Genomic DNA, 18425 nt, shown 5'->3' with positions numbered 1-18425 from the left:
TAGTCCAATGTGGCCACTATACAGTTGACAAAGCTGTACAGCTCCACAACCGAGAACGCCCACCCACCGCATACACCGGGAACAGCTGATAAGCGTGGTTCCGAGTGTTGTAGCCTCACCTAAACATAGGCCATCAATGTAAAGGTCTTGGACAACCCCTTTAAACTCATCATTATTGCACTAGGAAAAGTTTACTCACAATTATCTTTGTTTCTTGCCCACAACAGAGGGGCATGAGAGCAAAATATAATGTCTGCTTGACGAAAAACTGGATGAACTTTGGAAAATATCAGTCATTGTAGATGCTACTCGTTACTTGACTATTGCATAATATCAAGAATGTTAAACTATGTGAATATGTTGCTAATTAGGAATTTGTGTCTATAGCAATGGCTATCTTTTTCGATCAAAAAACTTTCTTGCAATCCTGTATTACATTCCAAGCCAAGGGTGACATGTACTGTACATTTGTTGGCTGCACATTCATATTGGAATCTTCCTAGAGTGAGATATGATCACTATGTTGTCCAGTTGAGTAGGTATGAGTTGGTAGTTCAAAGGTAGCAGTGGTAACGGGCCCCTGTCCCTCATTCACCAATTTATTAGAACATAAGGGTCTCATGCAGGTCTGACATAGTCCAGTGCTTCCCATGACATTCCCCATTTCCGCTGTTGAAAGCCTATGGAGACTCGTTCTATGGAGACTCGTTCTATGGAGACTCGTTTTATGGAGACTCGTTCTATGGAGACTCGTTCTATGGAGACTCGTTCTATGGAGACTCGTTCTATGGAGACTCGTTCTATGGAGACTCGTTCTATGGAGACTCGTTCTGAGTCTCCATAGGCTTTTAGCAGCAGCTACTCCCGGCTCACGCTGATCTCCGCGAGGAATGGCAGTGGAGATGTCAGTAATGACAACACTCATCAGTCACCGAGTCACACCGCCCTCTGTGAGATTTGGCGACTCTGATGAGCGTTGTCATTACTGGCATCACCGCTGTTCAGAGCCGCCGGGTCTTGCAGAGATCAGCGTGAGCCGGGAGCGGATGCTGCTAAAAGCCTATAGAGACTCAGAACGTTTTTTTTTAAAATAAATGAGTGAAACAGGGAAAGTGTCAGAGAGTTTTTTTTTTAAATAAAGTGTTTTTATGTGTGTTGTTTTTTATTACTGGGTTAGTAGTGGGGTGTCTGATAGACACCTCTCCATTACTAACACTAGGGCCTAATGGCAGTTGTGTTTTTGGGCAAATTACAGCCGACATCAACCCAAAGCCCCATTACCCCGATTGCCAGGGCAATTGAGAAAAGCAAAGGCGAAGCGCCAGAATTGATGCATCTAATGTGATGCGCCACTTCTGATGCAGCTGCGGGCTGGTACTTTTAAGCCTGGAAGGGCCTAGTAACCATGGACCTTTCCAGTCTCATATATTATCTGCCCTCAGCTGTCTGCTTTTCATTTGCTGGTTATTAAAAATATGGAGGGAACCCTACATTGTTTTTTTTTTTTTTTTATTATTTATATGGTCCGTGTTCTGTCTGTTTTTTTCTCACACCCAGGGACTTGCATTGGCGAGTCTCGTCCGATATGAGGTCATATGTAACATGCTGCGATTTTGTTCATCAGCCCGATTACAGCTGAGACGCAGTAGACCAGTCGGACAGGTGGGTCCCTGGTGGCTTCTCCCCACCTTATGCCCTGGATTGACTGGTCTCTACCTACGCGCATATATATTTTAATCACATGGCACCTGGAATACTTCAGGTAGTGTTTTTTTTATATTGGCACACTAGGATAAAATGGTTGCCAATTGCTGTCCATTATAACATTGGCAGCTTCTTCCTTCTTTGATAAAGGAAAGGCTTATATAGGGTTAATCGGAGCAAGTATATTGAGGGCTTCTAGAGAGGGCAAGAGCTTTCCTTAGTGGAAAAATGCTTATTTGTGCATGAAGAGTTATATACATATAAGAATGACAGGTCAGCCATTTATAACTAGACACACATTAAATATGAATGTCGGGGGCCGGACACATGGAGATTTACTTACTTGCAGTTCATTATGCGAATTTCAGAAAAGACCATTTTATATTTTCAGATTTCCCAATGGCTGATGTAAGGGAAGATATCTTATGTGAGGTTTCAGCACCTGCAATTGCCAGTCTGTGCACCATCTCACTGCATTGCCTAGAGAGCGCGACATATTGCTCAATGGCTCCGTTCACATTAGCTATACTGGGTTTCCATCAGTATATAACGTTCTCAAACATACTGAAACCCCAACCGACCCCATAAAGTCAATGAGATCAATCAGGAATTGTATCCTTATGAAAACTGAAATGGTATAAAGCCCGCGCCCTGGCGCAGATTGAGGTCAGGTCCACTGGCTATCTACGTAGCGATGTGGCAGGGGGACTTTTTGGATACTTTTGTAGCACTCATAGCTATGCCATTATCCACCTTCCTCTGATACTACACGGCAATGATGAAAGATGATGGATAACATTGTAAGTCGAGTAGCGGTTGTGGTCAATAACCCTGCACTGAGTCAATAGATGTTTGCGGTGACGTGACCACAGCCGGCACATGACTCCTGTATGGCACAATACCGGAGACCATCTTCATTTACCTTTATTTCTATGGGAATACAATGGCGGTTGGTTTTGTACCAATAAACCATCACCCGGATCTTTGCTATAAGGCCATCCCTGTGCAGGTTATACTGCTTCTCAAAGCAGCTTTACATGGACTGGTTTTGGTGCAATTACCCCTTCCACCCACCAAACGCCAGAACAGGGGTCTCGTGTCAGCCGTTCTCCTCTTACCACAAGATAGCAGAATTGAATGGAGACGCAGGTAATAAATGTTCCCTGCCACTCCATTATCCTGACAAGGCCAGGCTCGGCACCCAGCTATTTCCTGATCTTTAATGCCATAGACTCAGAATTCATGGAAATAGTGCCAAGGTGGTACTGTAAGGCGACAGGACGATCCTATTAACAATTCCCATCAGAAGTCGTCAATCACTGAACGACTTGTGTGCACTCGACTCTCGTTAATGGCGCCTTGCTTGGCCGGGGTCTAAACGCTTTCCTGAACATTGAAATTCAACGCCAAGAAGGACAAGCCGTAAGGTTCCACAAATCAAGGGAGCAGCAGGTGCCGACAAGATCTGCAAATGACCAAATTCTCAAGCGCCCAGCTCCGATCTGTGGCATATGGCCAGGGCCGGCGTCAGCACCCGGCACAGCGGGCAAATGCCGGGACCCTGGGGAGAGAGGGGGGCCCACTCATGCTGTCATAGATACAGCTGGGAGAGCAGAGCAGGAGATAACATGCTCTCTCCGCCTACAAAGTCACTGCTGGCTGCGTTCTCTTAACCCCTATGTGCCAGCTCTGACACAAGCATCTTATCACTCAGTGAGTGCAGCCAGGCAGGCACACATAGGGGTTAAGAGAAGGCAGCCAGCGTGAAATTGTTTGTGGGGGGAGAGAGCACCTTCTCTGCTCTGATCTCCGCCCCTGGCTGGCTGCCATGCTGCTGAAGTTATGAGGCAGATTCAGGAGGAGCTCCTAGTCCTACCAGTGCCTGAGTGAGTGGCGCTGCTATATACTATGTGGGCTGCTATATGCTACTTGGGCTGCTATATACTACATGGCTGCTATATACTATGTGGGCAGTGTTATATACTACATGGCTGTGTTTATATGCGATCATGAATCGGGGTATGTGTTAAAGGGGGGGCCCACTGAGACTCTTTCGCCCGGGGCCCTCAAAAACCTGGAGCCGGCCCTGCATATGGCCATTGTATAAGCCAGGCTGAAAGCAATTATTTCTCTTTAACCACACGAAACCTTAAAAATGTGATGAAGTCTTGTGGGACGATTGTGCGATGCCTCCTGTTCATTGACGTGCCAGATAGCGCCATTTGTTGCTATCTGAGAGAAATAGTGAGTCTTTGGTCTATCACCCTGGAAGATCGCTACGTGCATACCCCGAGAGGTCCGCACTGCCCCATGGGGCATGTACCAATGGCTGGGAGAACCATGACGAATGGCATGACAACGTAAGGAGCACAAAGGCGAACCTCTGCCCGGACGGACGGTCACAGAATGGCGCCTAGTAATCCATTGTGTACTGCCAGTGAAATTGGACGTCACATGCCAAGCCCAAGATATCAAACGGTGTCTACACAAACCATCCGATGGCGTCTGTAAGACATTGGGCAACAACACACCACCACTGGAAAAGGCTCTCATGGTGCAGAGTGAGACAGCAATGGGGCCGGAATAGGGGTCTATCGTCTTCAGCCATGAGTCCTGCACACAATGATATCTGGAGATGGAGGCCAGGTGGGCAACACCATGAAGGAGCCGTCATGAGGGCGCAGCACACAGATCCTACACCTGGAGTATGGGGTGCGGTGGTAAAATGTACAGTATGTGGACCCCTCTCGTTTTCATTCCAGGTACACTGCAAGATCAACACTACAATGGCTTGCTCGTGGAACCAACTGTGCCGCCATTTCTCCAAAGTGTCACAGGAGCCATTTTTCAGCACGACAAGCCAGGCCGTATGTTGTTCGTGCTACTGAGCAGCCTGCGTGGCCTGAATGTGCTGTCATGGCCTGCAGTGTATCCCATCGAGCACATCTGAGATGTAATTGATCGGCAACTGCACGGGGAGCTGCCAGCAGCGGATCATGATGATTTGCCCCAGAATATTCAGAGAGGCAGAACGTTCCTCAGATGAACATTAATGACCCCAGTGATGGCAGCCAAGGCTGTAAGTGCGGCGGACTCAGCCTGGGGGCCTCACACCAGATACTGAATAAACTGAGCTGTTAGAAATATCTCCATAGGCTCATCATTTGCAGATCATTAACTTGTGTATGGATCCAGCGATTGCCATGGAGAGTGTGTACAGTGCAGAGCCCTGGCCTCTCGTGCACACTGGCTGTGGCTTTCCCCATACATCTAGGACCTGTACACCGGGTGATAACGGCAGCTAGACCTGTGAGGAGGACGAGGCCACAGTGTCACTGAGAGGACCCTAGCGGCGCTCCGTACACCCCGCCGTGTGCGGGACAGTCTCTATGACACCAGCCTGGGTGTAGCCGGCTGCTCTAGGACCCGGCGGCCTCCGGCAGCACTTCCTGCCTCACTCTCACACACAGCTTCCAGCCCCCGGAGCCGCGGCTTCGACCTGCTACCTCCCCCAGGCCAGGCCGGGGACACCATGTGAGACCAGGCCGCGACCGGCGCCGCCTCAGGTGAGTACACGGAGCCGCGCAGTGACGCGGGAGAGGCCGAGGCTTGTGAGGGGAGAGTAGGCCCCGGTGACTTCAACAGGCGGGACCCGACTCGTGTAGCGGCCACTTCCCAAGTTCTTTATGTAGTGATGGGAGTTGTGGCTGCGGCCGGGCGCAGTGTGCGCGGACCGGGGGAGGGCTCTGCTACCTGACGGCTCGTCCCCAGCAGCACGGTAATGGCCTCCGTGCTAATAATCACTGACATTATTAATATGGCGATCGTGACATCATCCCCGGCCTGTGATGGCACCCTAGAAGGCGCTCCGTTATCACCGCGCTCCTCCCGGCCTCTCTCCATCCTCTGGTCCCACAGTGTCCCTGCGAGGGAGTCACACATGGAGCAGCTGAATCCCGGCGGGGTCCCCATTGTTACCGGCCCGGGCTCCCCTGGCGTCCCCCCTCCTCTCCGGCCCGGGCTCCTCTGACGTCCCCCCCCCCCTCTCGTGCCCGGGCTCCCCTGGCGTCCTCCCCCCCTCTCTCTGCGGCCCGGGCTCCTCTGACATCCCCCCCCTCTTGTGCCCGGGCTCCTCTGGCGTCCCCCCCCCCCCTCTGGCCCGGGCTCCTCTGGCGTCCCCCCCCTCTCTGGCCCGGGCTCCCCTGGCATCCCCCCTCTCTCTGGCCCGGGCTCCTCTGGCGTCCCCCCTCTCTCTCCGGCCCGGGTTCCTCTGGCGTCCCCCCCTCTCTCTCCGGCCCGGGCTCCTCTGGCGTCACCTCTCCGGCCCGGGCTCCTCTGGCGTCACCTCTCCGGCCCGGGCTCCTCTGGCGTCACCTCTCCGGCCCGGGCTCCTCTGGCGTCACCTCTCCGGCCCGGGCTCCTCTGGCGTCACCTCTCCGGCCCGGGCTCCTCTGGCGTCACCTCTCCGGCCCGGGCTCCTCTGGCGTCACCTCTCCGGCCCGGGCTCCTCTGGCGTCACCTCTCCGGCCCGGGCTCCTCTGGCGTCACCTCTCCGGCCCGGGCTCCTCTGGCGTCACCTCTCCGGCCCGGGCTCCTCTGGCGTCACCTCTCCGGCCCGGGCTCCTCTGGCGTCACCTCTCCGGCCCGGGCTCCTCTGGCGTCACCTCTCCGGCCCGGGCTCCTCTGGCGTCACCTCTCCGGCCCGGGCTCCTCTGGCGTCACCTCTCCGGCCCGGGCTCCTCTGGCGTCACCTCTCCGGCCCGGGCTCCTCTGGCGTCACCTCTCCGGCCCGGGCTCCTCTGGCGTCACCTCTCCGGCCCGGGCTCCTCTGGCGTCACCTCTCCGGCCCGGGCTCCTCTGGCGTCACCTCTCCGGCCCGGGCTCCTCTGGCGTCACCTCTCCGGCCCGGGCTCCTCTGGCGTCACCTCTCCGGCCCGGGCTCCTCTGGCGTCACCTCTCCGGCCCGGGCTCCTCTGGCGTCACCTCTCCGGCCCGGGCTCCTCTGGCGTCACCTCTCCGGCCCGGGCTCCTCTGGCGTCACCTCTCCGGCCCGGGCTCCTCTGGCGTCACCTCTCCGGCCCGGGCTCCTCTGGCGTCACCTCTCCGGCCCGGGCTCCTCTGGCGTCACCTCTCCGGCCCGGGCTCCTCTGGCGTCACCTCTCCGGCCCGGGCTCCTCTGGCGTCACCTCTCCGGCCCGGGCTCCTCTGGCGTCACCTCTCCGGCCCGGGCTCCTCTGGCGTCACCTCTCCGGCCCGGGCTCCTCTGGCGTCACCTCTCCGGCCCGGGCTCCTCTGGCGTCACCTCTCCGGCCCGGGCTCCTCTGGCGTCCCCCCCCCCCCCCTCCGGCCCGGGCTCCTCTGGCGTCCCCCCCCCCCCCTCCGGCCCGGGCTCCTCTGGCGTCCCCCCCCCCCTCTCTGGCCCGGGCTCCCCTGGCGTCCCCTCTCTTTCTCCGGCCCGGGCTCCTCTGGCGTCCCCCCCTCGCTCTCCGGCCCGGGCTCCTCTGGCGACGGCTCCACCCCTCCCCCCCCCCTATCCGGCCCGGGCTCCTCTGGCGTCCCCCCTCTCTCTCTGGCCCGGTCTCCTCTGGCGTCCCCCCTCTCTCTTTGGCCCGGTCTCCTCTGGCGTCCCCCCTCTCTCTCCGGCCCGGGCTCCTCTGGCGACGGCTCCCTAAACCCCCTCCCCCTCTCCAGCCCAGGCTCCTCTGGCATCCCCCCTCTCTCTCTGGCCCGGGCTCCTCTGGCATCCCCCCCCCCTCTCTGGCCCGGGCTCCTCTGGCGTCCCCCCCCTCTCTGGCCCGGGCTCCCCTGGCGTCCCCTCTCTTTCTCCGGCCCGGGCTCCTCTGGCGTCCCCCCTCGCTCTCCGGCCCGGGCTCCTCTGGCGTCCCCCCTCCTCTCGTGCCCGGGCTCCCCTGGCGTCCCCCCTCCTCTCGTGCCCGGGCTCCCCTGGCGTCCCCCCTCCTCTCCGGCCCGGGCTCCTCTGACGTCCCCCCCCCCCTCGTGCCCGGGCTCCCCTGGCGTCCTCCCCCCCTCTCTCTCTGCGGCCCGGGCTCCTCTGACATCCCCCCCCCTCTTGTGCCCGGGCTCCTCTGGCGTCCCCCCCCCCCCTCTGGCCCGGGCTCCTCTGGCGTCCCCCCCCCCCCCTCTGGCCCGGGCTCCTCTGGCGTCCCCCCCCTCTCTGGCCCGGGCTCCCCTGGCATCCCCCCTCTCTCTGGCCCGGGCTCCTCTGGCGTCCCCCCTCTCTCTCCGGCCCGGGTTCCTCTGGCGTCCCCCCCTCTCTCTGCGGCCCGGGCTCCTCTGGCATCCCCCCTCTCTCTCCGGCCCGGGCTCCTCTGGCGTCACCTCTCCGGCCCTTGCTCCTCTGGCGTCACCTCTCCGGCCCGGGCTCCTCTGGCGTCACCTCTCCGGCCCGGGCTCCTCTGGCGTCACCTCTCCGGCCCTTGCTCCTCTGGCGTCACCTCTCCGGCCCGGGCTCCTCTGGCGTCACCTCTCCGGCCCGGGCTCCTCTGGCGTCACCTCTCCGGCCCGGGCTCCTCTGGCGTCACCTCTCCGGCCCGGGCTCCTCTGGCGTCACCTCTCCGGCCCGGGCTCCTCTGGCGTCACCTCTCCGGCCCGGGCTCCTCTGGCGTCACCTCTCCGGCCCGGGCTCCTCTGGCGTCACCTCTCCGGCCCGGGCTCCTCTGGCGTCACCTCTCCGGCCCGGGCTCCTCTGGCGTCACCTCTCCGGCCCGGGCTCCTCTGGCGTCACCTCTCCGGCCCGGGCTCCTCTGGCGTCACCTCTCCGGCCCGGGCTCCTCTGGCGTCACCTCTCCGGCCCGGGCTCCTCTGGCGTCACCTCTCCGGCCCGGGCTCCTCTGGCGTCACCTCTCCGGCCCGGGCTCCTCTGGCGTCACCTCTCCGGCCCGGGCTCCTCTGGCGTCACCTCTCCGGCCCGGGCTCCTCTGGCGTCACCTCTCCGGCCCGGGCTCCTCTGGCGTCACCTCTCCGGCCCGGGCTCCTCTGGCGTCACCTCTCCGGCCCGGGCTCCTCTGGCGTCACCTCTCCGGCCCGGGCTCCTCTGGCGTCACCTCTCCGGCCCGGGCTCCTCTGGCGTCACCTCTCCGGCCCGGGCTCCTCTGGCGTCCCCCCCCCCCCCTCCGGCCCGGGCTCCTCTGGCGTCCCCCCCCCCCCTCTCCGGCCCGGGCTCCTCTGGCGTCCCCCCCCCCTCTCTGGCCCGGGCTCCCCTGGCGTCCCCTCTCTTTCTCCGGCCCGGGCTCCTCTGGCGTCCCCCCCTCGCTCTCCGGCCCGGGCTCCTCTGGCGACGGCTCCACCCCCCCCCCCTATCCGGCCCGGGCTCCTCTGGCGTCCCCCCTCTCTCTCTGGCCCGGTCTCCTCTGGCGTCCCCCCTCTCTCTTTGGCCCGGTCTCCTCTGGCGTCCCCCCTCTCTCTCCGGCCCGGGCTCCTCTGGCGACGGCTCCCTAAACCCCCTCCCCCTCTCCAGCCCAGGCTCCTCTGGCATCCCCCCTCTCTCTCTGGCCCGGGCTCCTCTGGCGTCCCCCCTCTCTCTGCGGCCCGGGCTCCTCTGGCATCCTCCCTCTCTCTTCGGCCTGGGCTCCTCTGGCGTCCCCCCCCTCTCTCTGCGGCCCGGGCTCCTCTGGTGACGGCTCCCTAAACCCCCTCCCCCTCTCCAGCCCAGGCTCCTCTGGCATCCCCCCTCTTTCTCTGGCCCGGGCTCCTCTGGCGTCCCCCCTCTTTCTCTGGCCCGGGCTCCTCTGGCATCCCCCCTCTCTCTCTGGCCCGGGCTCCTCTGGCGTCCCCCCTCTTTCTCTGGCCCGGGTTCCTCTGGCATCCCCCCTCTCTCTCTGGCCCGGGCTCCTCTGGCGTCCCCCCTCTTTCTCTGGCCCGGGTTCCTCTGGCGTCCTCCCTCTCTCTGCGGCCCGGGCTCCTCTGGCATCCTCCCTCTCTCTTCGGCCTGGGCTCCTCTGGCGTCCCCCCCTCTCTCTGCGGCCCGGGCTCCTCTGGCGTTTCCCCCCCCCCCCTCTCCGGCCCGGGCTCCTCTGGTGTTCCCCCCTCTCTCCGGCCGGCTGTTAATCATTAGTGAAGATTATGCTCCTTGAATATGGATTATCATATTAGAACTGTATGGTCAGAGATGTAGTACCTTCTGCCCCACAGGTTATATCATGGACATGAGTAACTAAACAGCTTGAGGTGAGCGAACCCTAAATGTAAAGTTCGGGGGTTGTAGTGGACACCTAGTGTCCTGTGCTGAACTCTTAATGCGGACTGCTCCTGGTAGTTCGTTTTACAGTTCGGGAGAGAGAGATTTTCTATCTCCAAAGATCGGGTCCCCATTGATTTCTATGGGGTTCGGATACTGGTTTGGTACCTGAACCGATCTTTGGACTAAAGTTCAGTCGAGCCCCAACTTCCACGGGTCCGCTCATCCCTACGGGTAGCTATGGGCAGGCAGGGCTTATGGACCCTGGTGCAGGCTTCACTGTATGGAAGGATAGGTTTACATTGCATTTATGAAAAAGGGAAAGGTTTCACATATTTCTCTGAACTCCAATATGCCGATTATAGCAGGAGTGAGCTGTAATTTTCCTAACGTTGTCTTTTACTTTTTAGGCCACGTTCACACTATCAGAATTTGTAAGGTGAAACCAGGAGTGGGTGATAAATTCAGAAGTGGTGACGTGTTTCTATTATACTTTTCCTCTGATTGTACCTCTCCTGGTTTTGACTTAAACATAGTGATGTGAAATATTGAATGTGTGAACATGGCCATATACATGAGAGAAATGCTGGCAGAACCCACAGATCTTAGTGGGACCTCATGTATAAGGGGTGTCCGCACTGTCCTGGAGATGTCTGATGGAAGAAGGATTCGGCATGTCACATGTAGATTTACATGGCTGTGAAATCTTCCCACATACACTAATTATGCCCATACATTGGCATGCAGTTGTCACCGTGCGGCTGATACATGCCCCTGTGTGGCCTCTGTCGGATGCCCTGTTTAGTGTTTACGTCAGAAGAGCTAACTGGCATACAAGTGAAATAATGGCTGTATTTATGGCGTGACCCGGGACAAGTGAACAATGTGACTCATCTGGAATTGTCACATGTGATGCATTTAATGTCATTGTTTCAATTTATTGGTTATGTAATAATTATTTATTGTTGTCATTTTAGACATGGAGACAAACAATCACTTTGGAAGCACTGGCCAGCCTCCTTTATCCAGCGCCTCAGGACTGAAACAGCTGCCTCAGTTGGTGGAACCCGTTTACACAAATAATTCTCTTGTAATATTTCCTCAACAAGCAAAAGGTGACAGTCCCTTCTATTTGTAAATCTCCCTATAATTTATTCTATATATGTACGGTCGTATCATCCATCCATATATTTTAGTAATTCTGTACCTTGTGGAAAGACTCTTAACAAAACTGTTGCCACATTCATGAGCATGTGGTGATTCTGTTGTTAATTGTGTTCTTTGTTTTTTTTTCTTTTTTTATGTATTGCTCCTAAAGTTTATCCAGGATTTATGGTAATTTTGTGTCCATTTAGGTCTGAATTGCGACATGCCGGTGAATGGCCTGATCTCCCCTTCCATACCGACTAATCCTCATGGGACATATGCATCCGATGCCAGTACTACCAGTCACCCTGCATCCAGTAACTTCGACTACCTCTGGAACTTTCCCAAGTCTACTATTGTGATTGACAGTCATGGGTCAAGTTCACATCAGGTTAATGGTTCCGCATCTCCATTGAGAAATGGACCATTTTCTAAAGGAAGCTCGCAGGACGCCTGGGAAAACTCTGCCTCCAGTCATCCGACATCTCTCACAATCAATGGTCAAGACTTGTGCAACTTCAGTAATTCTCATATAAATGTGTCATCTGCAATTAATGAGACAGATTGCTTATCAGAGATCTCGAGTGCAAGTCCAGCTCCTCCATCTCCAATATCTAGCGTTCAAAGCATCTCTGTTACGTCTCAATGCCAGGAAGATCAGCAGGAAATGGAGTCAAATGCTGGAGACGAATTAGAAAATGATGAACGATTGACAGAAGTCCTCTGGTCCTCTGATGTGCCAGCAGGTGCGTATTGCACTTATATTGGAGCTATAATATGTAACTCAATTACCTCCTTGTATAAGAATATTGGCAAGACCACAGATAACAGAAGTCAGGCAGATAGTCTCTGGTCGCACTTAAAGGGAAGGTACAGCGTTTGTAGGTCATTAATAAATCACTGTAATGTAGCATAACATGCTGCTATAAGCAAGTTTGAAATGCATGTGAAACAGATTTCATGTGTTATATGAGTTTAAAGAATGCACTGGGGGCTGACATCTTGGTTTTGCAGCAGTAGCAGGGCACTATCAGTGTCAGATTACGGCACCCCATGGACATAGGGTCAGCGCCAGTCTATTATCTCCTATCTGTAACATTGCAGCAGCATTAGCAGTGAGCTGGGCACGCCTCTGTGGGCTGCACAACTCACTGCTGTAGGTGTGACTAGCTGCCATTTTATTATAGCCCTGTGCTCTCTATCGCAGGACAGAAGAAGCCCTCACTGCTTCTCTGTACTCCAAGCAGGCACACATCCTCTGCTCCTCACACGCTGCCCTGTGTGCTTCTCCTGCTGTGTCTCTGCCTCCCCCTCACACACAGTCCCTGTGATCTCCAGTAAGCTGCACTCACAGCCTGCAGAGAGGGAGGTGACACCTGGAGAGAGAGAGCAGGGCAGATGACAGGACAGGGATTATGGTGGGGGAAGGGGGATGGCAAGAATGTTATTCACAAAAAATGCTGCTGAGTCCACTGTGTTCTGCTCCTCTGTAACCAAGCTGTGCCTCTGATGCAGTAACTGCTGGTGATAGCAGGTCACAGGGCAGTCGCACACAAAATGGTGCTGCCCTGTGATGCTGCTCTTCATTCTTACTGTTAGCAGAAAAATTGGGGCAGTAACTGCTGACATCACCATTTCCCTCCCCTTTTGGGTGGTCTAATATCCCTGCGGCAGAGCTGCTAAATCTTACTATAGCTGCTTGAGTATAATCAACAACGTCCATGATGGTATAATAGCCCATGGACAAAAAGTGAAAAGGCAACCGCCTGTTCTTCGAAAGTCTCCTGTTGGGAACAAATTCTTCGAGCCCGGAGAAATTGGCCAATCGGTATTCCTCTAATCGTGGATGCAGGATGTGATGAGGAATAATGCAGTAGGGAATTTGTAGAAGTTGGCTTTCTATACAAGTCTGTTGTGATGGTTCCATCATCGAGGGCCTCAATTTTTAAGTCTAGAAAATCCAGTTTCCTTCCACATTTGTAGGTTAAATGGATATTTAAGGAGTTGTCATTGAGTTTATCCATGAGGTGATGTAGTTCATCCATCGTCCCCTCCCACACAAACCATATATCATCGATATAACGCATCCATCCCTGAACCTTATCCATTTCAGGGATGGTGCCGTCTTGGAAAATGCTTCTCTCCCAAGCCCCCATAAATAAATTGGCATAAGAGGGGGCACAAGCGGCCCCCATAGCTGTGCCTTGTAATTGGAGGTATGTCTGGTTGTTAAATGTAAAGATGTTATGGGTTAAGACATATTCTAGAAGAGTCAGAATCAATTCGGTCAGCTCGGGCGTAAAGTTGGTGGATCTTAAATAGAATGCCACTGCACGGAGGCCGTCTTGATGTTTAATCGAAGTATATAGTGCCTCGACGTCTGATGTCACCATGATCATGTTGTCCTCTAAACTGAGGCTATCCAATCTCTGTAAGGCGGCTGTCGTGTCTTGTATGAAAGAGGGCAATGTTGACACCAGGGGGTTTTAACCCTCCGTCACATACAATATTCGGACTAACGAGTTCACATACAATGTGCCTGTCAGGCGCCTGCTGGAAAAATACCTATAATATCTAATGTTTGCAATTTCAGTGCTCTAAAAGTGATCAGTGACCTTCATAGGGATGTAATAAAAGAGACTACACATAATCAGTTGCAAAAAAAACCATTTACTTAACATAAAACTAATAACTATGAAATACAAACTTTTCAAAACTCCCGCCAAATAGTCCCCAGTTCGACTCTCTCAAAAAAATGTACAAAGAAAATTTTTGAACACAAACTTAATTTTAAGGTACCTTAAGTACTATTAAAAACATATTCAATCAGAAGTAGATGCTGAGGTTTCCCCAGAAAAGTCACACTTGCAGAGCAAATAGCAAGAATTACACACCATTTTTGCATGTGTCAGGCAAATTGCTTTGACATTTGAGACATTCATAATTTGAAAGCCTTCTGGTTCCGCTTTCCGTTTGGCAGGTGGTGCATCTCCTTCTTTTGTGAGGTGGTGCAGATGGTGACTTTTCACCATCATCTTCTGGGCGGAACCTTTTGAGCTGAACTTGAAGGCGAGAGGGGATACCGATTGTTTTCACGTCACGCTTCTCCTACGTAGCTCTCCAAGTACTAGTTCATGGGCCAATTTTTTCAGATACAATCGTCTACGGAGTGGTTCAAGCTTGTTTTCAAGATAAATTACTTGTGAATTTATACCACCCAAATTCAACATAGCAAAAAATATGACCATTGGCCAGCGTTTGATGTTTCTGCTGACGTTGAAAGTGGAGCACATCTGATCTGCTGTATCCACACCCCCTTTGGTGGCATTGTAAAATGTAATTATCTCCGGTTTTTTTCCTGCCCCAGTCCCAGGATCGATGGCAGCATCATCATGAAGTGTTGATAGAAGAAGTACGATTTTTTTGGCATGTGGTACATAGGAAACTAAAGCCTTTCCATTATGGAATGCAAACATACTGCTGTACTGTTGTCTCTCTTTCACACTTACAAACTGTGGCGGCAATTCCCTTTTGTTTTTTCTTACAGTTCCCACATATGACAGCTTCTGAATTTTCAGATAATCAGATCACAACTTGTAAACCAATTGTCAGCTGTAATATTGCGACCCGATCCAAATAAGGGTTCAGCCAGTCTTTTTACAACATCAATGGGTTTGTTGCTCACACAGTAAGGACCTTCTGGTTGTTTTCCTGCATAAACTTCCAGGTTGTAAGTGTAGGTCTTACTGGCATCAACAAGGGCATAAATTTTTATTCCATATTTGTTTGGCTTTGATGGAATATATTGACGAAAGGCACATCTACCACGAAAACCAGGGAGCATTTCGTCAATAGTGAGATTCTCTCCAGGGTAATAACTTTGTTAACAGTTTACAACAAATCTTTGAAATATATCACGAATTGGAGCAAGTCGGTCATGTGTTTTGCGTTCGGTTCGGGTAGTTCTGTCGTCAAACCGAAGGCAACGAATTAGAATCTTGAATCTGTTTATGGACATAACAAGGCTAAATTTTTCAACTCCATCCCCATCTTTACCCCAAAGTTCCTCCAAACTTTGTCTATTTGCCCTATAAGCTCCTGCAAGGTACAGTAATCCAAAAAAAGCACGCAGTTCTATTTCATCTGTGGGCTTGATGGTTCTGTTGCAGATGTACTTGTCCTTTATAATGTCTATATATTGGTTGGTATATGTGACAATAGAGTCCAGAATGTCATCTGTAAATATACTGTTCCAGCATTCAACTGCAGTTTTTGCATTACGTGCAGTTCCTATTACTGCAGGAAGGTGAGTAATAATGTTTAAAGGTTCCCTACGTTTTTTCTGGAATGGCTTCTTGTTCCATTTAGTATTTTTATCTTTTCCAATATAATATGATCCAACTTCTTCATCCTCACCACTGTCACCATCTTGCTCTGTTTCAGAATCCAGGACACATTCTTCCACCTCATCATGAGAATCAATCTCACTTTCCTCTCCTAAATCCTCATTCAGTGTGAGGTCTCTATCATCTAACAGCATGTTTGTTACTTCCTCAACATCAAGTTGTTTGGATAAATTGTACATTTTCCTCTCCATTTCAGCAGATAATCTGAAGCAAGAGAAGGAATATGTTAGGGAACTACTGTATATGCCTGAGCAGCACACTTTCTTTTATAAAATCTCCCTTATTTCTATGAAATATCCGCACATTTTGTGCTATACATTCATAAAACAAGCTAAATAAACTATTGTGATGAATAAAAACATAAAATACCAACCTTACTGAATGTGACGTATTCACATACAATGAGGCTGAGAGATCTGTGCAGCTATATCCTCTCCCCTGAAGCTCTGAAATCCAACTGTGATATCAGGTTTCACAGACCTTCAAGAGACAGGAGACTACCTGGAGAGAGGGGGTTTCCTCACAATCTGGTGAGGAAGGGGAAATGAAAGTAAAAGAGAAGCGCCTGTCAGATCAGTTGTATGTGACGGAGGGTTAAGTACCAATCGATGAAACTACAAATCATTTCATTAAGTCCCCCATTCCCGGCCACAATTGGTCTTCCGGGTGGGTCAAGAGTTTTTGTGTAATTTCGGGATCAAATAAAATGTGGGCAATTTTGGATGTAGATTCCGAATTGAATCTACCATCTTTTTTGAAATAATGCCTTGATCCCATGCCTTATTTAAAATACTAACCAACTCAGTTTGAAAATTGGGGGTAGGGTTAAAACTCAATTTTTTTTATATCCTAAGGGGGCATTCAGTAATTTGTAGGCTTGCCTCTCATATTGGTCAATAGGCCAAATGACTAAATTCCCACCCTTGTCGGCTTCTTTGAATACAACATCACGAAGTGACTGTAGCTCTCCCAGGGCCTGTTTTTCTTCTTGAGTAATGTTAGTACTATATGTGGGCTTAGATGCTAGGTCCTCAATATCTGCTGTAACCATTTTGGTAAATATTTCTATGGCCGAGCAAGTACTAAGTGGTGGGAATTTCTTAGATTTACCTAGGAGACTGTCAGGAAAGGTACTTACTGTTGTTGGAGTCATATATTCTTCCAGTAAAGATTCCAAAATTTGTAGAGTCTCACTTTCTTCACAAGTCACAGTCATATCCCCAGTATTTTTCTTATGATGAAACTTCTTGAAGATTAGTTTCCTGGCGAACAGGTGTAGATCTTTTACCGCTGTAAACGGGTCTAAATGGCATGAGGGAGAGAATGTTAGTCCTTTTTCCAAGAGGCGCAATTGCGTCTCTGTTATCATATGTTGTGATAGATTCACTACCTTAGATTGTTCGCCGAAGGATTTCTTCCCCTTGGTTCTTATGAAGATATCATGTAGGCGTTTGTCATTCCTTGGATTGCCCCTACGGGGTCTTCTCTCTCTAGTATAGTTCTCACGCTCACTTGTCGAGGTGTTGTGATTATCCGAAGTTGAAGCACAAGAACTTTCTGATACTATTCTTTCCTAAGGTGAATCTGATCTGTTTCCCTCTGTATCTTCTTTATTAGCCTTTTTGACATTTTTATATTGCCATCGATAAATTTTATCGTTTTCATAGTCTTTAAGATCTCGTTGTAGTTTTTTCAATTTATTTTGGCTAATTTGACTTTCCCATTTGTCCACCTCTTTATTAATTTCTGCCAAGCTTATATCGAAATTATCCACGGGTATCTGTTTTAGAATGTTTTTTTTCCATTTCATCAATTTCCTCATCGAGGATTTTTAAAGATTGGGAATTCTTATCAACAATAATCTGCATAAAATCCAACGAGCATGTCATAGCAGCAGATATCCATCTTTTTATGAGTGTATCATCACCCAACTCAAAAGAAGGGTATATCTGAACCCGAAGGCCCCGTGGTATTATCTGTTTATCCAAATAGTTTTCTAACGATGATTTATTCCACCAAAGGCGTTTTTTTTTTATAAAGAGCATTTTTATAGGATTTCATAAGGTCCTTATTAGCAGTGGTCGTTTCCTGGGTTCCTGAGGAGGTGCCCTGTTTGAATAGATCCGATGCTTTGGCCTGCCAGGCTTTCTCCCTAGCTTTGAAGTCCATATTATATATCTAGGACAAAAGTCTGTCACGCAAAACAGAAAATATATATTATTACTGAATGTCTCTAGAAAAAATATATATTGTTGCCTAAAAACCAACACTCCCATAGAATATAATCAACAACGTCCATGATGGTATAATAGCCCATGGACAAAAAGTGAAAAGGCAAGGGTAAAGTTAAAAAGTTATATCTTTATTACAAATAAATAGTAATTTAAAAAGGGACCAAAACCAGTGACAACAGGGCTAAAGAAAACCTCCGTAGGGAAGGACCAATAGTATAGCGGACGCAACAAATACACTGTTAAATTCCTTGCAGTATACAACAAACTAAATGTAGATATGCTGATGCGTCAATAAATATGAATATAAATATAGCTGCAAGTAATAAAGGAACAGGTGTACAAGACAGCGGATGCTCAGTCTCCACAGCCTAATTGCCGGTACAAAATAGCAATGATAACTATCTATACATGCACAGTGTCACTAAAAAAGTATCACCCTGGCAGGTCATGTAAGGACCGTACCGAAAATATATGTGTATATACTAAAACTGCGACTGAGACTGCTGGAAATATTAATGCTGCAGTATACCAGATGGTAACCTAAAAGGATAGTAGTAATAGCCAAAGTATGGCCACTAGCAAGATCAAGATGCCATATAACAATATACCAAGCAGCGTGTACATACCGCAGTATACTGCAGCATTTTTAACTTTACCCTTGCCTTTTCACTTTTTGTCCATGGGCTATTATACCATCATGGATGTTGTTGATTATATTCTATGGGAGTGTTGTTTTTT

General features: G+C 51.3%; 1 protein-coding gene across 3 annotated transcripts in view; it reads left to right on the top strand.

Moving 5' to 3' along the window:
* BAZ2A (bromodomain adjacent to zinc finger domain 2A) overlaps nucleotides 1-18425 on the top strand; it is a 143996-nt gene that overhangs the window by 52731 nt on the left and 72840 nt on the right. Inside the window, exons 1-3 of one of the 3 annotated variants that reach the window (XM_069758456.1) lie at nucleotides 5004-5270; nucleotides 10879-11016; nucleotides 11257-11793. In XM_069758456.1, coding sequence (XP_069614557.1) covers nucleotides 10881-11016; nucleotides 11257-11793 — 673 coding nt within the window. In that variant the 5' untranslated portion in view covers nucleotides 5004-5270; nucleotides 10879-10880. Of the gene's footprint in view, nucleotides 1-5003; nucleotides 5271-10878; nucleotides 11017-11256; nucleotides 11794-18425 lie in introns of those variants that run through there. The other 2 variants (XM_069758458.1, XM_069758457.1) reach the window with 2 other exon arrangements.

Source organism: Ranitomeya imitator, chromosome 3 (assembly GCF_032444005.1).
Source record: "Ranitomeya imitator isolate aRanImi1 chromosome 3, aRanImi1.pri, whole genome shotgun sequence".
NCBI classification, from domain to species: domain Eukaryota; kingdom Metazoa; phylum Chordata; class Amphibia; order Anura; family Dendrobatidae; genus Ranitomeya; species Ranitomeya imitator.
Note: the sequence above shows the minus strand (reverse complement) of the source record. Positions and strands in the feature narration are given on the sequence as shown.